The sequence below is a fragment of the Phyllobates terribilis genome, unplaced genomic scaffold (assembly GCF_046119375.1).
Source record: "Phyllobates terribilis strain yellow unplaced genomic scaffold, ASM4611937v1 Scaffold_2__4_contigs__length_985480577, whole genome shotgun sequence".
Taxonomy (NCBI): Eukaryota; Metazoa; Chordata; class Amphibia; order Anura; family Dendrobatidae; genus Phyllobates; species Phyllobates terribilis.
The window spans coordinates 702,786,298-702,810,289 of record NW_027362762.1 but is presented as its reverse complement, the minus strand read 5'-3'; the positions used below and the strand labels follow the sequence as shown (position 1 = coordinate 702,810,289).

Below are 23,992 nucleotides of genomic sequence, written 5' to 3'. Positions count from 1 at the left end.
TACAGTTACCTACCTAGTGAAATACCGGTTGATTTAACTTTACTTGTTCTTCATTTTAAATATTGTATTTGTTCCTGTATTGTTTTTTTTTTTTTTACTTCAAAATAAGATATGTGCAGTGTGCATAGGAATTTGTTCATAGTTTTTTTTAAAAACTATATTCCGGCCCTCCAATGGTCTGAGGGACCGTGAACTGGCCCCCTGTTTAAAAAGTTTGAGGACCCCTGCTATACAATATAAGCATCATCAATGGAATATCAGTGGAGATTTGAAAGTGATTGGTCTGCTAATGGGAATACAAGGAGGTTTCACAAAATTTTGTTGCTTCTTGTGTTTATGGGACAGTAGAAATACAGTAGAGCATTATGTTCGACGTGATTGGGGACAGAGAAACATCTATGCTTCAGCTAGACACAATGTACAGCATAATCCTTTAGTTGCTCCAACAAAAATCTTTCTTCCTCCACTACATATAAAGTTGGGATTGATTAAAAACTTTGTGAAAGCCATGGCAAAGACAAATTCACAAGGGTTCCAGTACATTTCACAGAAATTCTCCTGCACGTCACCAGCAAAACTGAAGGGAGGGGTATTTGTTGGTCCTCACATCAGAGAGCTTATGAGAGATGATGTGTTTGAAGGAATTCTAAATGATAAGGAATTGAGAGCTTGGAAAAGCTTCAAGTGGATTTGTGAAAACTTCCCAAGAAGCAATGCTTATTGGGAAAATACTTTTTATAGATGGATAAATAGATACATTTGAGAATTAACTATTTTCAGTTCAAACCTTTTTCACGAAAAGGAAGACATTATGTCAAAATTAATTGGTAAAACTTTATTCTATTTTTCATTTCATTTTTTTCGCCATTAAACAGAAAAAAAAAATATCAGAGCCAAGTTTTGTTTTTACAAATGTAAGAAGTCTTCAACATAAGTTACCAGAAATCAAAGAGGGGTGAAGGGAAAAAAAAAAAAAAAAAAGAAAAGAAAAAAGGAAGAAGGAACAAATGCCAATTACTCTTCCATCAACCCAGAAAAAAAAAAAAAAAAAAGTTCTTGATCTTCCTGGTTAACACTTAGGAAATAAATTACCTAACAGTAGGCAAGAAGAAAAAAAAAAAAGAAGAGAGAAAAGGACTACCCATGGGTGAGAGTGGGCAGCCTGCTTCAGGTAGTGGCAGGTAAAAAAAAGGTATCAAGTTCTTATTTACCTTGATGCATACAGCAATGCAATTAATAACCGTATAATGAGCAGTTCCTGTAAACTTCTAGGAACAAAGGATTAAAAAAAAAAAAAAATGGAGAGAAATAGAAATTAACCACACAGTTCAGGCACATTTTCTTCCTTTTGAATTTCTACATTTCGAAGCTGCTGTGTCTGAGCAGCGAGAACACAAAAACAAAAACTGCGTTTTCAAATCTTTTTTTTAAGCTTCACACTGATGGCACATGTCACCTTTGCGGATATCTGCATTTCCAAAGTCACTTGCTTACAAAAAAAAAAAAATGAACAAAGCAAATAAAATGCTTTTAGAATCTAACAGCTTTCGTTCATACATTTGAATTAAAATATTCAAATCTGATATATAAAAAAAACAAAAAAAAAAAACGCAAAACATTTGGCTGTCATTAGATGAAGAAAATGAGTGGCTGAATAGAATATATTCCACCATTACTATGTGGTCCTCTGACAGATGGATAGGGAAAATAAAATCAAATCAAAGTTTGCAACTATCGGAGGTAGAATATATACTAAACAGTATCAAGTACAAAGCTTTGAAGGGTAAAGTCATGAATTATTATATTGGATATGAAAAGGGGAAGATGGGAGTGGGTAAGGGGAAAAAAAATTGTTACTTTAAGATGCAAAACTCAAATCAAGCTTCTTAAGAACAAAAATAAAAAACATACAAAAAAAAAAAAAAAGAACAAAGGCTCCATCTTAACTCCTCACTTGCAAATGCGCATAGTTTAAAAAGGATTTGTTCAGGATTTTCCTGACGAGTGCAAGATGGAATTTTTATTTATTTTAAAACGGATGTAACTTTTACAGAACACATTTTCTTGGGGGTGCAAATAGATTTTGCTCTTCAAAAATATCCCACAATTTGATCATACTTGATTAGGTAATGTGCTTTACCAGATGGGGGAAAAAAAAAGCAAAAGTAAATTAGTCGATGACACCAGCTTGACGGATCTTTCGCTCTATGCCGAATCCCTGTGAAAGCAATGAGGAAAGCAATGAGGAAAAACAAACAACTTTTATATTGTTCTTCATATTTAACTTTATCAAATACCCATGAGTACAAAAGACAAACCGCATATACTGATTAAAAGATTATTATATGACACTTTTGGTTCATAAAGTGTCATAAGTGCATGAATGGTGGCACCAGTCACTAATCAAATCCACTGCCAGGATACTGCAACATTTTTGATAGCACATTGTGCCCGGACCTCCCCTGAGGAACCCAGTAGGGTGAAACACGTTGAAGACGCACATCTTGAGTATAGGGTATTCCATTATTAGGATCGGATTTGGACTTCCCTTGTCAGGGCGGGAGCAATGGGGGATATAGGGCCAGAACAGTATGTCTAGAGCTTACTATGCTGCCCTTACCTGCGCCACCTGACTAGAGGAAGGCTAGTTGACCAATGATGTAGGATACAGTGACCGTCCCAATCCAGTTTTGAAACAGGACATATTGGGTGAGATCAAACCTTTTCTACTATATCTTATCAGTATGTACTAGAAATTAGATAAGCGACCACTGTCACTTTAAGGTACATATCCACGTCATTGATGCACTTATGACACTTTATGAACCAAGAGAGTGTTATATAATATTCTTTTAATCAGTATATGTTGTTTTAGAAGTATTATATTAGGTTTTAAACTAAATCATCACTTAAAGGATATTCAGAAGTTTAAGTCAGTTCAAAGGAAGGCAACTAGATTATTACAAGGGATGGAAGGCCTCTCCTATGATGAGAGGTTGGAAAAGTGGAGTCTATAAATATATGTGTGGTCAGTATAAAGGGCTAGCACATGACTTATTTCTTCCAAAGACCATAATAAAGGACCAGGTGTCACCAATTAAGGGTGGAAGAAAGGGGATTCCGGCAGCTAAACAGGAAAGGGTTCTCTACAGTCACAGCAATCAGACTGTGGAATGCCCCAACACAAGAGGTAGTGATGGCAGACACTATAACAGCTTTTAAATAAGGGCTGGATGATTTCCTCAGTACATAACATTGTGGGTTATAAATAATTTAGTGACAAAAAATGTAATTGGTGGAGAATGGTTGAACTTTAGAACTTATATAACTGGCTTTTACAGTTACAAGTGTCCTTCAGATCTTAATTTACAAAGCAAAAAAAGTGTCAACTAAATACCCTGTTTTTTTATCACCTTTTTACTAGCACTTGCTGTTTACTGTTACTTTTTTTTACAACAGAGTATTTTTAGACGTTTGTTTTACTGTGTCCTTGTGTGTTTCAGATCTTAATATATGTTTAAAAAAATAAACTTACCTTTGTGTTATCTGGGCCTTTTGGCTGACGCACGACCATGAGACGGGGTGCACTGGCATCATCCAATGTTATGCTCTTCAGACGACTCACTAATCTATCTGGGCGAGGAGCTGCCACCAGTTCAGGGCCTTTACTGCAAGAGGACGACAAAATATTCAGGTGTTTAAATGTTTAAGTGACTTGAGGCCAAAGTTTTAAAGCCCTCAAAATAGACATGGAGAAATTCCAAACTGTTATTCAGACCTTGCGATTTCATCCAGTGAATGCCAATACTGCTCCCCCTCCCCCCAACTTTAACATTTGTACCGAAGACCCATAAAATTTAGAGATTAACTTTTGGGGGTTACAACCATGGGCTGCATTGTCAGATAACTTGTATAGGAGTCCCCAGGTATATCTAACCTTGTTGAATCCTTGTACACCATCACTCAAACATGTAGGACTCCTGAGTAATCATTTACCTGATCAGTGTCACATTACAACCACTGCATTTCCCAGTTCTCTGATTTAGAATAACCGAGAACTCCACTTCGTCCCCAGCCTGCAGCTCCACTCCATCTTGTATCTCTTTCACATGAAAGAAGAGTTTCTTGCTATCACCAATTTCATAGTTAATGAACCCAAACTAAGAAAATAAAAATATAAAAAAGTGACAGAAAAGTCAAAATTGTATTAACACATCACTCCTGCGGAAATAAAAGATTACAGTAAAGCTAGCATTTGCTACCCCTCCCCTGTAAATTGGCAGACTTTGCAGAAGTCCTGTGTCACTTTAATTTGTTTAGTTATACTGATTGTATCTTATGTATTGTTAACAGTGCCCTGGTATTAAGGGTATAAAATAATAATGTCTATAAATCTCTATTTTAGATCACTTACCACCAACAGAGAAATGGCCCGAGTTTAACCATCGCTAGAAGGCTCAAGCCGCTAGACCATCCATATATAAAATGGTAAGGGCTAGCTCTGATACGGCAGAATATTTCCACTACAAGTCAGATTTCATAGCAAAATCTGCATAGAATAATGTAGCATTTTCAATTCTGCTGTGAATGCACAGAACAAGCACATGTAAAATGGTGACTTCCAGAGCATGCGGATGGAGTTTTCAAACTTTCATGGCGCGATTGGTGGCAAATCTGCCTGCGCTGAAGACTGTAGTGGAACAGGTTTGATACAAGTGACAGCTGCAATCCACAAATAACAGGCAACCAGCCACAGCTCTTAGGTAAAATTCTGTGTAGCCCAGGGCTAACAAAAATAAATGTCCATCTAAAGAGCAGTTTTAAAATGGTTAAAGACCAGTCAATATCATAGACTATACTATAATTACATGACCTGACAGAAGAGAAAAAGGATATTCACCTGATCTTTAACACACTCCACAGTACCCCGGCGGAGGGGCTCAATGTTGCAGGCCATGGTCTGCCCATTCTGGCTTAGAACGCACAGCTGGAACTTGACTGTTTCTCCTTTCTGTAGACAATCGGCTTTATTTACCATTCCCACGATGCCAAAGGGAAAAAGGCGTCCTTTCATGCTACCTGAGACCATATTAATAAGGTTAACAACATCAGTACAATATTTTAGTAGGCAGCCGACAGTTGCAATTATTGTGAAGCCAACAATACAGTTCTGCTTAAAGGGGTTGTCCACTACTCAGCACTGGCTCTACTGGGGATCGCATAACATTGTTATGTCACATGATGCCCAAGACCAATCAGCGTGGGCTTGACTCTCCCCGCCTTTGGATACATCCGGAGGAAGCCAGAGTTGCTGCTCTCTCATTTCCTCCGGATTTATGCCATACTTACAAAGGCGGGTAGAGTGAAGCCAGCGCTGATTGGCCGTAGGAATTGCATGACAATGTTACACAAGCTCCAGGAGAGCCCGTGCCAACACCGCTGGAACTGCGCCGGAGGAGTATGAGTGTTATTATTTAACAAGGGGGAAACACGAGTCGAGCAAAGGTTGTCTGAGTAGTAACCGCTTTAAAGAGTTCATTTGAGGAGATAACCATGTTATTTTTTTGTTTTCATTGATGGCCTTATATTAATAGAAGAAATGCGTAACAGATGGGGCAGGGTGCGGATCTGAAAATCTACAATATGCCCCTCAAACAAGCATACTACAAGCAGTTTAATTAGACATTTTATTACACTCACGGTACTAACACTTAAATACTTTAATGACAAAATCATTAAAAAAGGTGCTGTCCCAAAAGAACAATATGTTGTCATTTACTTGACTGTTTCTGTTAATCCCAAAAAGCCACCAGGGGTGGCCAACCCCACCCTTCACGTGTCCGGCGATCCAGGTTTGCTTCCCTTTGGGGTGCCAGAACTGTTACCTTCATGCTTTAGGGGAGCAGTTTTGTTATCCACTGCTCGGGCACAAGACTGGCAAAGTGGCAGAAGAGGACTGACCTTGATTGTTGGTTTCAGTGCTGGCTTCAGCTTCTGCATCCTCAGCTTCTTCAGGAGTCTCTTCTGCTATCTTTTGTTTGTCCACTACTACAGCAAAAAGAAAAATATTACATGAATAGCTGAACCTGATAAACCAGAAAGACTATGAAACCTTTCTACTTCGAAAGGCTGGTAATTAGGCTCCATTCACATTTGCCTAATAAGAGGGAGGGATTTACGAACATGAAACACCATTATTCTTTATACTGTGGAGTTCATTTGACTTTCCGTTTTCTTCAATATTGCATACATGGACTTCAGTTAGGAATCTGGGTTTTTAAGGCATGCAATTAAAACAAAGCCTTCATATGGCATTTGCTAGAGCTTGAAACAATTTTTGGCATGTAGGAAGACTACTTTATAGACACTGGTATGGAAATAGTTCCTTACAAAAAGAAAAAAAAATTGCCTCTGTATTCAGGGGCTAAGTGAAAGGAACTAAATCATCAAGATACAAGTGTGAATGAGGCCTTACTATGAGAAGTCAGAAAACCCAAACAACTTCTGACCTCAAACAAGGGAGGGGGACAGTAATGGACACTTACCCTCTTCTAGAAGCTCTATCATACCCTGGTATTCAGTCTGTGTTGGATCTACACTTCTTAAGGGTCGGACTACTTTACCCCAGTAAACTGTTGGATCAACTTCATCAGTTGACCCGTTAACTAATGGTAACAAAGAAAAGATATTAGTCAGACCACTCCTGGACAACAGTTTACAAAACGTATCTATACAGAATTAGACAGAATGGTGGACAGTCAATACAGCATGAAGAGTCCAGATCCATTCTTACCTTGGTGGACCTTGGTGACCCTCTCCGCACTGATCTTGTTTCCTTTTCCTTTGGACAAGCAGTACTCCACCCTATCTCCTAGCTCAAGCTTATCCACATCTCCAGAATACTCACTACAAATAAAAGAAACAAGCTTTATAATGTTAAAGTGGACACATTAGCAGTGTAAGCCTTCAGAGTAAGTATCACCTGTAGTGAAAGAAGATTTCTTTATCGTGATTTGCAGTCTCAATGAATCCAAAGTTATCTTTTAGAGTGGCCACGTAACCATGAAACCTTTTACTGTTGGCGCTCCGGCCGAGAACTTTCATGGTAACTGCGCTCTGCTGACCAGTCCTTTTTGTTTCACAAATGCTGAACTCCACCTGAAGAAAGAAACCCTGATGTGAAAAACTAGTCCAGATATTCCACAATGTTCCTTTTAACCTGCACCCAAATGCCACCCTTATATGGAGTGATCATATTCCTCAGCGCTTTACCCACCATCACTGTCCCCATTGGGGCTCACAAGATAAATTCCCTATTGGTAGGTCCTTAGAGTGTGAGAGGTATCCTTTGACATTTCAAGTATGGTTATGGCACGGATACTATACGCTTAACATACCATTATGGATTTTTCTGCTAAGGGGATGGTGCAGACTCAAGGACCAAGCCTGAATGGAATTTGAAGGGTTAAATGGCTAAGGATGAAGCTTTCATAACAGTCAACAGCAAGTAGAGCATCTAAGGCATAGACTGAGTTGAACTCCTCCTCACTGTTTTGGCACCCCTACAGCATGATACATTTTTAAAGCCACTGACACCTCACAGTTGGACGACAATAATTGCTGTCACCTCAATTCCCAAAATAATCAGCCTTTAGGGGGGTTAATTCACACAATGTGCACCAAGACTTGGGCTCATTATGAAGAAGCATGGGGAGCTTTGCGCATCACTATTAAAGCGCTTTGCTGCTGTCATACAGATGTTCAAGAAAATTACCTTGTCTCCAACCTGCGGAGGAGGGGACCCTTCCAGATCTTTCAGGTGATAAGACACAGTAAGTCTTATACCACAGTCTTCATACGAGATGATCCCTTCTTCACCTTCCTATGGAAATACATTGCATTTATAGATGATCCATGAATAAACTTTTGCAGAGCAAGTAAAAGTATAGATTACTTGTTAGTCTGCTCCATTTCACAATTACACTTTACTTCCTTAACAGCCCCTGAAATGTTTAAAATGTAATATTTCACACAATGTTTCCCACCGGCATTTTTAGAGTTGATAACCTATATTCATTCTAGTCAAAACCAGTGTCAGACGCACAGCATGTGTCATAGTTACGACACGAGGGACGTACAATAGATATACGACACGCACTAGGGTGAAAGACCCAGGATCCAGAGACATTTTGGTACATTGCTTTAGTCCCAAATAAATACCATACACTATTGCTGCCTTTAACAATCTGGTCCTTTTCTCCAGGGCTGTAGAGTTGGTAAGACAAACCGCCAACTCCGACTCCTCAATTTCCATGACACCGACTCCACGACTCCGACTCCCTCATACATGGCTCATGTTTAAGTGATACATTTACTGTAGCACAGATTCATCTCAGCTAAAAGTCTAGACCCTTAGATCAGGAATAGGACAGACATTTATAGGACATTTCATAACTTTCCCAAATTCTTATGAAAATATGAAAAATATTCCCCACAAACTGCATTGAATTGTATGAGGGAGTCGGTGTCATGGAAATTGAGGAGTCGGAAGTTTGGCTTATCAACTCCCCAGCCCTGCTTATAGCTATTCATGTAAGGCATGGATGAGCTGGCAACTAGAGGGAACACTGAGCAGGTGACCCCACATGCCTTACTACTGCAGATGGACAGCGGTTGTCTTTAGACATAACCACCTCACTGAAGTCTGCATGGTACCATTACCACACACTACACAGTCCGCTAGTAGTTGTCCACTACTTTTACATTGATGGCCTATCCTTAGGATAGGTCATTAATGTCTGATCGGCCGGGTCAGACATCCAGCACCTCCACCGATCAGCTGATATTGGTGGGGCAGCAGCCAGCTCCGCAAGCACTTCCGGCCACCAATATCAGCTGATCGGCAGGGGTGCCGTGTGTCGGACCCCGGACGATCAGACATTAATGACCTATCCTAAGGATAGGGCATCAATGTAAAAGTAGTGGACAAGTATGCACAGGTCATGAAATGTCCACGCTTTGTGATATTAGTAGAGATCCACTGAAATGTTGGTGTTTACTGCATGAAAACCTATTATACGCTCAGGCAACTGATCGATGAGAAGCAAAGGCCTGTCTGTCTGGACAGTCTCCATTCACATGAGTTATAGAAAACTGGATACAACACATGGCAGCCCCAAAATATTTTATAGAACCTCATTTATCAAGAGTCTAGAAGAAAAACCTGTGGTATCCACAGAAACCAACCAGAGCACAGCTTATTTTCTTTAAACTATTCTAGTAAAATGAGAGCTGTACTGTGATTGGTTGCTATGGGCAACAAAGTTTTTGGTCTAGAGACTTGATAAATATGCCCCATTGTGCCAACAGTTTTGAAACGATCATGCTGTGAAAATGGTTTGTCACTCATCACCATTTACACTAGGGGATACGGGGTTAAAATAGGCACCGGATTCTTGCACTAGCAGTAATGTAACCTTACAGCCGACCACATGTAGAATCTAAAGGTCACAAACCAATGAGAACATGTGCAAATGTTAGTAAAATTTTGGGGTTTAATTAATTTGTTCAACTCCAGTCAAATTTGAATTGGTTTATACCAATATCTGTAGTAGATTGGTGGGGTCTGGAGCACCCACGACACATTAGGTAGTACCCAACATTTAAAAATAAATGACTGTTCTTTAAAAAAGGTGATCTGTCAAGAATTACAGCTAAGGGTGGTCATTGACTAGATGTCCCCCAAACGTGAAGACTTCTGCAGCATGGGCCAACTAGCTAACGTTTGTGTAGAAATGCCTGTTTGTTCATATCAGAGGGAGATTAGAGGAGACAAAAAAATGTCGACAGAAAGCTCCTCTTTTGGCATACTCAAGTAAAAGTTCTGATATTTTGGTAAATAGGACAAAGTCAGCAGATTCATGTTGAGCAAACCACGGGCAGCATGAATCAGTGTGGCTGTGATTGTAGTTAGATATACTTTGCTCTGAAGCACTCCAATATTTCCAAGAAAATATAGTTGGGAGATCAGATCCAGCCAGAGACCCCTAGCCAGAGACCGGACATGTCTGACATTGCCCCCAGCACTGCTAGAGGTGATTGACAGGTCCCTCCATACTCGCACTAAAAAGTGTTCAGAATACAATTACTTGCAGAAACTTGCTACATATTAAGGTTTAGGGATTTTGGCTTGGGCAGTTTAAGGGCACATCACAAATGTTATGCAAGACCACAGGTCACACCATGCTAAATAAACTTACCTTTTCTTTTTTCTAGGACAAAAAAAATAAGATGACCGTTAGCTGGAGTCATTTTAAGCAGAATAGACTATTGGCCATTAATTATAGAACTATGGTTTTCAATCTCATGGATTATCGAGCAATCAAAGCATATAGGGGGGTGATTAAAAAGGTGTCTAATTTTGGTGACCAAAATGTCACCAACCATAGTTTACTGCTGAATAGAGAGAAGGGGGAAGCCAAGCCAAAATTACCTTTTCCTTTCCTTTGCTTGGGCTGGTGGACTTGGCAGAGGCAGCAGAGGCTTCTTTTTCTACAATGCCAACGAAGCGATGATCGGACTGGGTGTGGAATGAGACAGTGCCTTTGGGGAGCTTTTTAATTCTGATGGCATGATTTCTCTGGGCAGAAAGCATGTCCTGTAATAAACCGTTTCATTGGTTAAAATTAGTAACATTTTCACAGACCATGTATTGGTTCCAACAGAAAAACCTCTGTGCAAGGTTTAAAACATAAAGCAGCAATATTTATGTCCAACAAAGGTTTAAGGACAAAAAAACAACAAAAAAAAATCTATTCAAGTTCAGGACTCTGGAGGATAAAAAAACTACTTACAGGGACAACAGTAAACTCCACTTCATCTGAAATATGAAGCTGGTTTCCATCCAGGACTTCACTGAAGTGAAAGAACATTCTGGCGTCCCGATCAACGCATTTTATAAAACCAAACCCATCCCTCATTGCCGCAATCACACCCTGTGAAAGGGAAACGGCGACATCAATGCAAGTCACCAGGTTCTCAGTCTCTACAGCCTCATATTCTACCTGGCCCTAATGCCCATAGCCCTGACAAGGTGGAAATTAATGAAAAATAGCCACTGGAAACTTTGCAAATACTCAAAGCGGGGTGGGAAGGGAAGGGAAGAGGGGGTAATGAAAAGCAAAAACTCACTAACAAGCCTACAGCTCACTTTGCAGATCAAGGTTTTCAGAGTTTAAAAAGAAACTTCCCAGTCACATTTCAGCCTATAAACCAATTTTTACTAATCTCCATTTAGTAGGTTAGCCAGAACTTGCAGAGTTGTAGAAAATGACTGCAAAAAAAATAAATCAGCTGTGTGTGCAACTGGCCATCAGACTCTTGGGTCTGCCTCAAGGCTAAGCATTTTGGCAAAATCTATCATTTAAAATGCAACAAAAAGTATTGCAGAGGTGGATAGACTAAGGAGGTAAAAAAAAAACCATCACAAGCCATGAAACTTGTATCTTAAAAGGAATATTCCAAATGTGCCGTAAGCATTAGTATAAACCACTTACCAACATACAGATATCAGGAGGTTTTGTGCCAATGTCCTCCTCGGAGAAACACCACACCGCTATTTGGTAGTTTTCTCCCCGCAGCGTGTGTGGCACTTATGCCTTCCTTCAGCAGCCATGCGGAGGACCTATGATAAAACCCATCAACAACCTCAACTGAACACTGCACAGCTTGAGATGATATTGCTGGGAATGTAGGAGGAATCCAGCTCAACGGTATAAAACTTTCAGCTTTATTTGTACATGATGCATGTGAAGATTTTCTAATCATTAGTCCATAGATAGGAACATCAATGAGTTTGTGGTGCACCAGAACATGTTGAAATTCCCCTCTATGGACTAACTATGTATGTGAAGAAGTTCTAATCATCCACAATTAAAGCTGAAGATTTTATACCGCTGAGCTGGATGCGTTCTGTCCTCCGGAAGAACCAGACAAATGTGGTGAGCCGACTCTTCCCAAGCTAGTGCTGTGCATTGTAGTCTAGCTATAGCCCCATATTACTTCTCCCCTATACCTCAAAACTACTGGAACAACACGTCCATTTTGAACTGTCCTACCACCTCTCCTTCCTCTTTGACCGCTTACAATCTGGCTTCCGATCACACCATTCTACTGAAACTGCCCTTACTAAAGTCACCAAAGACCTATTAACCGCCAAATCCAAGCGGCACTACTCTGTCCTCCTCCTCCTGGACCTGTCATCTGCCTTTGACACAGTGGACCACTCCCTCATCTCTCGGCATCACAGACTTGGCTCTATCATGGATCTCCTCATACCTAACAGACAGGACATTCAGTGTCTCCCACTCTCACACCACTTCCTCATCTCACCCCCTATCTGTCAATGTCTCCCATGGTTCAGTCCTAGGACCCCTGATCTTCTCCATTTTCACCCTCGGCCTGGGACAGCTCAGAGTTTGGCTGAGTTCACACGATGCGTTTTTTCATGCGTTTCCGCGGCGTTTTTGCAGTTGCGGAAACGCATGAAAAACGCATGGTAGAAGGGCAGCAATGTTCCCCAATGGAAATCCGCATGTGCTGTGCCCATGATGCGGATTTTTCCGCAGCGTAAACGCTGCGGTCAAAAATCCGCAGCATGTCAATTAATTTTGCGGAAACGCTGCTCTTTTGCCGCCATTGACTTGCATTAGACCGCATGGAATCCGCATCACTGTATATGTTGATGCGCTTTTCATGCGGTCTAATGTGCGGATGGTACCCGGGTGTGGATGAGAGGACTCTCATCCAGACCCAGGTACCATTAAAAAAAAAAAAGAATAAAATAAAAAATATATATATTCTCACCTTCTGACGGCCCGCGCTGCGTCCTGCCGGCTTCCCGGGCACTTCGCGGTTGAATGAAGAAGGACCTTCGCTGACGTCAGAGTCATGTGACGGGTCACGTGACGCTGACGTCGGAAGGTCCTACAGTCTTCACTGCCGGCAGCCGGGACCGATGAAGCAGGACACCGGGGGCCATCAGAGGGTAAAGTATAGATTTATTTTTTATTTTTTGACATTCACACACTATATAAATCCATGCCGGTTGCATGGATTTATATAGTGTGAAGTTGACAAGCACTTTCCAAGTGATGCTAAAATCGCTTGGGAAGCGCTTGTCAACCCGCATGCGGAAATGAAAGTGAAGACCGCTTCATTTCCGCATGTCCCTGGCAGGAAACCGCATGTACAATCCGCATGCGTTTTTTCCTGCCAGAGAGATGCAGAAACGCTCAGGAAAAAATCCTGAGCATTTCTGCATCGTGTGCACATACCCTTTCACGGCTTTCAGTATCACCTCTATGCTGATGACATACAGACCTACCTCTGTGGACCTGATATCACCTCCCTACTAACCTGAACCCCACAATGTCTGTCCACTATTTCATCTTTCTTCTCTGCTAGATTCCTAAAACTTAACATGGATAAAACAGAATTCATCATCTTTCCACCATCTTGCTCAACCCCCCCCATCTAACCTATCAAAGTCAATGGCTGTCCACTCTCCCCAGTCCCGCAATCTCGCTGCCTCGGGGTAACCCTGGAAACTGATCTCTCCTTCAAGCCACATATCAAAACCCTTTCCACTTACTGCAGACTCCAACTCAAAAATATCTCCCGGAACCGCACATTTCTCAACCAAGAATCTGTAAAAACACCAGTGCACGCCCTCACCATCTCCCACCTCGACTACTGCAACCTCCTGCTCTGTAGCCTCCCTTCTACCACTCTCACACCCCTCCAATCTATACTAAACTCTGCTGCCTGACTAATCCACCTGTCCCTTCGCTATTCCCCGGCCTCTCCTCTTTGTCAATCCCTTCACTGGCTCCCCATTGCCCAGAGACTCCAGTTCAAAACCCCAACCTTGGCATACAAAGCCATCCACAACCCCTTCTCCATACATCTGTGACCTAGTCTCCCGGTACTTACCTGCACGCAACCTCCGATCCTCACAAGATCTCCTTCTCTACTGCCCTCTTATCTCCTCTTGCCACAATCGCATACAAGATTTCTCCCGTGCATCCCCCCTACTCTGACACGCTCTACCCCAACACATCAGACTCCTACCGTGGAAACCTTCAAAAGGAACCTGAACACCCACCTCTTCCAACAAGCCTACAACCTGCAGTAACCCTGGCTCCACCATACCGCTGCACGACCAGCTCTATCCTCACTCATCCCTTGTGGACTGTAAGCCCTCGTGGGCAAGGTTCTCTCTCCTCCTGTACCAGTCGCCGTCATGTTTTTGTTCAAGATTATTGCAAGTGTTTTTGCTATGTATATCCCCTTTTTCACATGTAAAGCGCCATGGAATAAATGGCGCTATAATAATATTGTCTGGAGGCCACTGACAGATGGCTGAGGCCCCATGCCCCTCCATCAGTGGCCTCCAGTCAATAACTGTGCACCGCACTAGCTTGCCAACTTGTGCAGTGTTCAGTGGAGGCTGGTGATGGGTTTTATCAGTTAACCCTCCTTCAGTGGCCATGTTGTGGGGCCAGAGCACTATGTGGACAGAAGGTCATTAAATAAGTGGAACTTCTCAGAGGCCAATAGTGGCACTGAATCTGTAATAACCATACACTGAGAGGGGACTTGTCACCTGCATGTAATCAGTGTTAAAATCCAGCGTAGCCAGCTTACTGGAGCAGCTCGTTTTCAGTCATTGGGGCGGTGCAGGGAGCAGTTACAGCGAGTGTGGCTGTAATCACTTGCCAGCATGGATTGCCAGCCAACACTTTACACATGCTGCAAAGCAGGGGGGAGGATCACAGTGGGCTGCTTAGTGAGCAGTGACCAACAGCCTCCTGCACAGCCCCGATCACTGGAAGAGAGTGGGTACAGGGAGGATATAAAGTTCATTATGTCCCTGTAGCTGCTGCTCCAGTGAGCTGACTAAACAGAGTTTAAACACCATTTACCAGCAGATTATTCATACATCTGTACGTAAATAGAGTTTTGTCTTTTCTCTGGAGGTGACAGGTTCCCTTTAAGTGGCTTATAATGCCGTTTCCAACACATTTGGCAAAATAATGATAAAGTGGCCAACCCCCATTAAGCTTTTTCTAACAGATTAGTTACAAACAATTCTGTCACTTGATTTTAAAAACACAGCCAAAACGTACAGACTACTTATAACCGATACGAACCATTTCTCTGGACTCATCCGTAAACTCGAAGGTATCTAGAAGGACTTCAATATTTGTGGCACGTTCCAATTTGTCCCGACGATCGGTAGAAATGTTGAATCGCACATGGTCGCCTTCCAGCAGGGTCACCTTGGATTTTGTATCTTTGTCTCCAAAAGGAAGCTCTTTAGGGATCACAAAGTCAACTTTTATACGTCCTGGTAAAGGATCATTCTATGAAATCAAAACCGAACGTAGAAGAGAAATTAAATTTAAAAAAAACAAACCCAAAAGCACTCTGATGTTTTACAGCACAAATTCACACAAAAGGTGCAAAGAATCGCAGTAATTAGGCATTAAAACCATTTCCAAAATGCCTACCCTCACCTGGTTTTTATTGGGTACTTTAGGGATAACTTTGGTAACCACACCTTCAAAGTGTTCTACGCTGATATCTTCAAAAATAACAGTTCCTGGAGCCAGAAGCCTCACATCAGTTGCAACCTCCTTACCCTGCAAAGCAAAGCTCAGATAGCTTAGTGAGTTATGAATATTTTGGGGTGTCAAAAAAAAAAAAAAAAAAAAACAGCCCTAGGTGTGGAGGTGAAAAACAGCTTTACACTTAAACTTACATTTCGATCTTTGATTGTAAATTCGACATCATCTCCAGGTTGTAAGGCATCGATGTCTCCCTTAAATTCACTGTAGTGAAAGAAGATCTCTTTTACAACATCACCCCTTTCAATGAACCCAAAGGCTTCCTGTAGACAACAAAATCGTTAAGAGGGCAGATAAAAAAAAAATCTACACAGATTAAAAGGAAAAAAATAAATGGTCAAAAGAAAATGCAACTTACCTTCATGGCACAGACAACACCCTGACAACGCATTTGTTTCCTTTTCATAAGCAGCATGATGTTACGAGCACTTACTGCACCAGTGCTAAAACAAAACAAAAAGAATCGCTGTCAGGAGTGCTATATATTTTTTTTTTTTTTTTTTTAATATAACTATAGACAAAATAAACCCATGGTCCTGTGTCCCCCAATGAAGCGATAGAGAAATAAGTCGTACGGGACACGTCTGTATCACAGTTGACTCCCCAGTCAATTATAGTTCAGGGATCTCAATCTGTCCAGTTAGGAAGAAGAAGCGATGGGGAATCCATTTCACCTGCTTTAGTGCAAACATAAGTGACAACAGGTACACCGAAGCGCGAAAGCGAAAAGCGCACGTTTGGAGTCCTAGGCTGGAGATCTTTCCCTGCACGAGACCATGGGTAATTAGTACTTTGTTCTCTGGACACTTGTCCAATTCAGTGAGTGTGGAGTTCATCTATACGGCAATTTGATCCATGGTATATAGAATTAGTGTTACCTTCTATTTACTCCGGTCTGGTGGGTTTATGTGCTTGAGGTACAGCTGGTGATATAATGTGAGATCATTACAGACCTATTTGGTTCCCCTTCTTTGGATTATTATACCACCAACTTACCAGAAAGTTATACCCATTCATGCCATTAAAATCCACTTGGACTGTGTGTTTATTAGAATCCACCACTCTGAATATACTCCCCTAAATTGGTCTTGTGAATATGGGGTGATACTCCTATACTCAATGCACTAGTACTAGACCACTGTTTTGTACATCTATTTATTTTGAATACATTGCAACATTTTAATTAAATAAAAGGTATTTTTTTTATTATTATTCGCTCTAACTCTATGCTCTCCGTTTTTTCTAGGACTCTCAGAGTTTGCTATAGTGTGGGGCACTAGATACTATAAATTAACTTCTGATGAAGCACTGGAACTTAACTTGTATAAGGATAGCCAACCATGACAACTTTTAGTGACGTAAGCATGTCAACCTAGTACCCAGTCAGGCCTTATACAGGTGCAGAGGGGCCTGGTTTCCTTCCGGTACATGACAATGCCCAGTCTCATATTAGCAATTGCTGGATGGTAAAGACATCTATGTCACTGACATGCTCCAGACCTGCACCCAACTGAGATATTAGTACCAGTGCATCCAAAATTATCAATATTTTTGGCTTGAATATTTCAGTCACCAAGATCTGGAGTGTTTTTTTTTAGTATATTCAAACTGAAATAAAACAAAATTACACACTTGTGATGTACCTAGTTCTCACTGTAGTAGCCATCCTGTAAACTCACTGAAGGGAGATTAACCAGTTCAATGCCATGGTGAAATGCCATGGCATCTAAGTAAAGTGGTTAGACAGGAAGAGGATTCACTTACCACATGATGAAATGTGGAGATAGATATTATATAGCCTATTTTCTGCAGGCAAAGCAGTAGTTTTCTTTAATTGTGTAATTTTGACTTTCTTCCCCCAACCACCACTGACAAGCATGATGAGCAAATGCAGAAATGAGGGGGGAGAAAGGGGTGTGTGTGTCAAAATTACACAATTGGAGAGCTACTGTTTTACCTGAAGAGAAAAAAAGCCCTCATATAGCAACAATGCTGGAAAAGAAAGTGGTCTTTAACCCCTTAAGCCCCGGAGCATTTTCCGTTTTTGCATTTTCGTTTTTGCTCCCCTTGTTCCCAGAGCCATAGCGTTTTTATTTTTTGGTCAATATGGCCATGTGAGGGCTTATTTTTTGCGGGACGAGTTGTACTTTTCAGCGTCATTACTAGTTTTACCATATCCTGTACGGGAAAACGGGAAAAAAATTCCAAGTGCGGTAAAATTGCAAAAAAAGTGCAATACCACAGTTTTTTATTTATTTTTTTTACCACGTTCACTGAATGCTAAAACTGACCTTCCCTTCTTATTCTCCAGGTCATTACGAGTTCATAGACACCAAACATGTATAGGTTCTTTTATATTTAAGTGGTGAAAAAAAATTCCAAAATTTGGTAAAAAAAAAAATAAAAAAATAGCGCCATTTTCTAAGACCCGTAGCGTCTCCATTTTTCGTGATCTGGGGCTGGGTGAGGGATTATTTTTTGCGCGCCGGGCTGACGTTTTTATTGATAACATTTGGGGTAGATCCGATGTTTTGATCGCCCGTTATTGCATTTTATTGCAATTTTGCGGCGACCAAAAAACGTAATTCTGGCGTTTAGAATTTTTTTCTCGTTACGCCGTTTACCGATCGGATTAATTCTTTTTTTATATTGATAGATCGGGCGATTCTGAACTCGGCGATACCAAATATGTGAATGTGTTTTTTTTTTATATATTTTATTTTGAATGGGGCGAAAGGGGGTGATTTAAACTTATATATTTTTTTATATTTTTAAAAACTTTTTTTTTTCACTTACTGCATGCTTCAATAGTCTCCATAGGAGACTAGAAGCAGCAGTTGTCTGATCGGCTCTGCTACATACAGGGGACGAGCAGGTCTCCTGCATGCAGCAGAAATGGTCCTGTGCTATGAGCGCCGACCACTAGGTGGCGCTCATAGCGACAAGATCATGACAACCACAGGCGTCTGCTGCAGACCCTGGGTTGTCATGCACGCCCATCGGCGACCCGCGATCAAGTGACGGGGGTCGCCGGGGCTTATGACGCGCTACCCGGAAGCGCGCGTTAAATGCCGCTGTCGGAGATTGACAGCGGCATTTAACATGTTAACAGCCGCGGGTGGATCGCGATTCCACCCGCGGCTGTTGCGGGCACATGTCAGCTGTAAGAATCAGCTGACATGTGCTCGGTTCAGTGAGGGCTCAGCGCAGCAGCCCTCACTGAACGGGCAGAACGCAAATATGCGTACAAATACGTCCCCGGTAAGTAAGGGGTTAACCACTTCGCGCCAGAGCCTGTTTTTGCCTTCGTGACCGGGCCAATTTTTACAATTCTGACCACTGTCACTTTATGAGGTAATAACTCTGGAACGCTTCAACGGATCCCCCTGATTCTGAGATTGTTTTTTAGTGACATATTGTACTTCATGATAGTGGTAAAATTTCTTCAATATCACTTGCGTTTATTTGTGAAAAAAACGGAAATTTGGCAAAAATTTTGCAATTTTCAAACTTTGAATTGTCATGCCCTTAAATCAGAGATATGTCACACAAAATAGTTAATAAATAACATTTCCCACATGTCTACTTCACATCAGCACAATTTTGGAACCAACATTTTTTTTTGTTAGGAAGCTATAAGGGTTAAAAGTTGACCAGCGATTTCTCACTTCCGAAAGTGACACCATTCTAAAAACTGCACCCCTCAAGGTGCTCAAAACCACATTCAAGAAGTTTATTAACCCTTCAGGTGCTTCACAGGAATTTTTGGAATGTCGAAGAAAACAATGAACATTTAACTTTTTTTCACAAAAATGTTACTTTAGACCCAATTTTTTTATTTTCACAGGGGTAACAAGAAAAAATGGAATACACAATTTGCTGTGCAATTTCTCATGAGCACGCTGATACCCCATATGTGGGGGAAAGCCACTATTTGGGTACACTGACGGGTTCGGAAGGGAAGGAGAACCATTTGACTTTTTGAATGTAAAATTTCTTTGAATAATTAGCGGACGCCATGTCGCATTTGGAGAGCCCCTGATGTGCCTAAACAGTGGAAACCCCCCACAAGTGACACCATTTTGGAAACTAGACCCCTTAGGGAACTTATCTAGATGTGTGGTGAGCACCTTGCACCCCCAGGTGCTTCACAGAAGTTTATAATATTGAGCCGTAAAAATAAAATTTTCACATTTTTTTCCACAAAAAATGTTTTTCATTCCCTAATTTTGCATTATCATAAGGGTAACAGGAGAAATTGCACCATGAAATTTGTGGCGCAATTTCTCCTGAGTACGCCGATACCCCATATGTGGGGTAAAACCACTGCTTTGGTGTACGGCAGGGTTCAGAAGAGAAAGGAGCACTATGTTGGCTGGGATAGGTTGCAGACACCATGTCATATTTGAAGAGCCGCTGACATGCCGAAACAGCAGAAACCCCCACAAGTGACCCCATTTTGTAAACTAGACCTCTCAAGGAATTCATCTAGGGAAGTAGTGAGTATTTTTTAATTTTTAAATTTATACCATTGGGCAGTGAAGAAAACAGAATTATATTTTTACCACAAAAAAATGTTTTACCCTCAGATTTTACATTTTCACACAGGGCAATGGGTAAAAATGGTGCCGAAATGTGTCACACAATTTCTTCTAAAAGTGGCAATACCCCATATGTGGCTGTATCGTACCACTCAGCCATACGGCGAGATCTGGGAGGGACGGAGTGCTATTTGACAATCGGAGAACAAACTATTGTAGAATAGGCATTTGGATTTGGAAGCACAAAATTTTCTGAATTTCTTTTGGGGGGCAAGGGCCATTTCACTTTTCCAGAGCCTTTCTGCTACCAGTAACTTGGAAGTCCCTTATATTTTTAACAGATGACGGACCTGAGTGGAGACTAGCTTTTTTTGAGGACTGAGTTGAAGCTTTTATTGGGAACATTTTACGTAACATTTATCCGGCGCTCTAGGCTGAGCACTTACATCGGGGTTTCCATCTAAATTTCCAAGTGATGTAATTCAGATGAAACCCCTGCGGGATCCATTCACTGTAATGCGGCAGCAGAGTTATTCTGAACTCCGTCTGGCCTCTGTTTAGCGGTGTCCTTTTTTTCAGAAGTGCACAAAACTGTGGCCAACCGCACTTTTATGCACGTCTAAAAAAACTGACACTGTGGGATCACAGGCCAGAGGGCATCCACAGTGGCCTCTATCTGCCTCATTACAGACAATGTTCTGCCGTGGGTTAAGTCTGAATCACGTATTTCAGAGATTTACACGGAAACTCTGGTGTAAGTGCTCAGCGCAGAGCGCAGGATAAATGTGAGCAGAGCCTTACTGCGATCTTTGGGAGACATAATAAACAAATCAGTAGCAGGTGAAGAATTGGTTTTATTTCTTTTTTACGCCGTTCCTCGTGCGGTATAAGTGATGAGATTACTTTATTCTTCGGGTCGGTGCAATTACAGAGATACCAGATTTATATCGGGTTTTTATGACTGACAGCTGTCACACAATAAGACTTTTTTTTTTTTTTGCAAAATCTAGTTTTTGCATCGCCATATTTTGAGAGCTATAATTTTTCCATATTTCAGCCGACAGTTATGTGACTGCTTGTTTTTTGCAGGATGAGTTGACATTTTTTATTGGTACGTGACATTTTTTGATCGCTTTCTATTCAGTTTTTTGGGAGGTAAAATTAACAAAAACAACAATTCAGGAATTGTTTGAGTTTTTTTTTATGCCGTTCTGCGTGTGGTAAAAGTGATCAGGCAGCGTTATTCTTCGGGTCAGTACGTTTACAGCGATACTACACTTACTGTATATTTTTTTATGCTTTGGCGCTTTTACACAATAAAACAATTTTATAGAAAAAATTTTTTTGCATCGCTTTTTTATTTTTCGGCTGATGGAGCTGTATGGATTTTTTTTTTTGCGGAACAAGATGACGTTTTCATCGGTAACATTTTTATTTCCATTTTGCTTTTTGATCGCATTTTTTTCCACTTTTTGTTTGGCGATATGATTAAAAAGCATAATTCTTTGCTCCACTTTTATTTATTTTTATATATGTGCACAGAAGGAGTTAGTGTGACAGTTTTATAGATCGGGTTGTTTCGGACGCGGCGATACCAAATATGTGTACTTTTTCTGTTTTTGCATAAATATACGGATTTATTGGTTTCATATTTTATTTATTTTGTGATTTTTTTTTTTTTTTTTTAACAGTTTGAAAACTTTTTACATTTTTACTTAGTCCCTGTATGGGACATTAATTTTTATTTTTCTAATCACTGATCTCATGCAATGTAATAGACATGTATTACATTGGATGAGATCTTTGTTGACTGTTTCAGTGTCTCCTGTTGGACTCAGCTGCAGGCTGAGCTCAGCAGGACACCATATATGGCAGATCTGGAGGCGGTCATGTGACCTCCAGCTGCCATAACAACAGCAGGTCCTGGAAGATATCAGGGGGCCGTCGGAGAGGTAAGTGGACGACCCCCTCTCCTCTCACTATCATCTATATGCCGCGATCACTATAGATCGCGGGATATAGAAGATAGCAAAGGGTTAACATCATTGGGACCTGATCCAATCAGGTCCCGATGATGTCCCCTGTCAGAGCTATCGCTCTGCACCGGAACCGCAGCGCTTGCAGGACCACCCACCGTTTTTAAACGTCGGCGCTGCACAGAGCCCAGGCAGCGCCAACGTTTATGTACAGTGGGCGGTCCTGAACCGGTTAAATGAATGTTGGGAAAACAAAAAAGCCAGGTGGTGACTTACTGTTTGTTAGTTTCAATAATAAAATTAATTTTGTCTCCAGTTTCAAGCTGAATATTACCATCCACATCTTCTAGGGTATAGGTTAAATAAAATACTTCCTGAATTGGAGAGAAAAAACAAGTCAGCTTTACATCACATGAGAGGAGGTGAACATAAAAAGCACGTCTCCTCACCTGATTGGAGCCATTTTACAGACAGGACCCCTCACCCCACCCTCTTCACAATGGAGAAGTAAAAAATTTAAATTTAGCTCACTGGGTGGGTGACAATCTCAGGCACAGACACAGTGCTCCCCCAACAATGGACTATTAGGTCGCTGGAGAAGCCTGGCCATAACAGAACGCAGACACAGTGCTCCCCCCCACAATGGATACAATGATTTGCCTCGGTTTAGATAAATGAACCGCTGCGAGCGATAATGTGTGGTGCTGCAACGTTGCACACAAATGGTTCTCAAACACAGGACTTACTCCATTACGCTCATAGCATACACTCCCTGAGGGACTCTGGCCTGGGGCAGCAGGGGATTTGCTTTCCAAATTATGAGGCACTGCACAGACGACCTGTTAAGATACAAAAGGAAAGTATTTCAAAAACATGTTTATTGGTTCCACAACAGAACTGCACATCCCCTCCCCAAAAAAGCAAAGTAAAAGCTACAAAAGAAGATTTGAAACATTTGGTGTAAGACCAAGCTGTGCATTTTTTTTTTCTTCTTTTCAAGTTATGTTAGACATTCATACTTTGCTAAAGAACAAAAAAAACAAAACAAAACAAAAAAAAACACATGCTGCAGATTATAAAATCCAGGGCTGTGGAGTTGGGAGTCCATTTTGGTGGGGTTGGTATAAAATGGGCAGACTCCAAAAATATATTGTAGATTGGGTTCATTAGTACAATGCAGAATGTGCTGTAAATATGGTCATAAGAATTTGGGAAATATCCTATAAATGTCTGTTTTGTTCCTTTGCCAAGGACCTAGGCTTTTAGTGGAGATGAATCTGTGCTGCACTTCATGTACACGCTCAGTAGTGAGATGAATCTGTGCTGCACTTTATGTACACGCTCAGTAGTGAGGCAGTGAGATGAATCTGTGCTGCACTTTATGTACATGCTCAGTAGTGAGATGAATCTGTGCTGCACTTTATGTACATGCTCAGTAGTGAGATGAATCTGTGCTGCACTTTATATACTCGCTCAGTAGTGAGATGAATCTGTGCTGTACTTTATGTACTCGCTCAGTAGTGAGGCAGTGAGATGAATCTGTGCTGCACTTCATGTACATGCTCAGTAGTGAGGCAGTGAGATGAATCTGTGCTGCACTTTATGTACATGCTCAGTAGTGAGGCAGTGAGATGAATCTGTGCTGCACTTCATGTACACGCTCAGTAGTGAGATGAATCTGTGCTGCACTTTATATACTCGCTCAGTAGTGAGATGAATCTGTGCTGCACTTTATATACTCGCTCAGTAGTGAGATGAATCTGTGCTGTACTTTATGTACTCGCTC

At 41.2% G+C, this 23,992-nt stretch overlaps 1 protein-coding gene across 4 annotated transcripts in view; it reads right to left on the bottom strand.

Moving 5' to 3' along the window:
* Positions 1–820: 820 nt before the first annotated feature.
* CSDE1 (cold shock domain containing E1) overlaps positions 821–23,992 on the bottom strand; it is a 58,269-nt gene continuing 35,097 nt past the window's right edge. For 3 of the 4 annotated variants that reach the window (XM_073667129.1, XM_073667130.1, XM_073667131.1), the window contains 17 exons: positions 22,953–23,045; positions 22,483–22,580; positions 16,048–16,132; positions 15,824–15,952; positions 15,579–15,704; positions 15,213–15,425; positions 10,854–10,994; positions 10,493–10,657; positions 7,775–7,882; positions 6,983–7,158; positions 6,794–6,906; positions 6,546–6,665; positions 5,962–6,048; positions 4,901–5,079; positions 3,997–4,160; positions 3,536–3,668; positions 821–2,218 (listed from right to left, as the gene is read on the bottom strand). In XM_073667129.1, coding sequence (XP_073523230.1) covers positions 2,171–2,218; positions 3,536–3,668; positions 3,997–4,160; positions 4,901–5,079; positions 5,962–6,048; positions 6,546–6,665; positions 6,794–6,906; positions 6,983–7,158; positions 7,775–7,882; positions 10,493–10,657; positions 10,854–10,994; positions 15,213–15,425; positions 15,579–15,704; positions 15,824–15,952; positions 16,048–16,132; positions 22,483–22,580; positions 22,953–23,045 — 2,178 coding nt within the window. In that variant the 3' untranslated portion in view covers positions 821–2,170. The remainder of the gene's footprint in view (positions 2,219–3,535; positions 3,669–3,996; positions 4,161–4,900; positions 5,080–5,961; positions 6,049–6,545; positions 6,666–6,793; positions 6,907–6,982; positions 7,159–7,774; positions 7,883–10,492; positions 10,658–10,853; positions 10,995–15,212; positions 15,426–15,578; positions 15,705–15,823; positions 15,953–16,047; positions 16,133–22,482; positions 22,581–22,952; positions 23,046–23,992) is intronic. The other variant, XM_073667132.1, reaches the window with a different exon arrangement.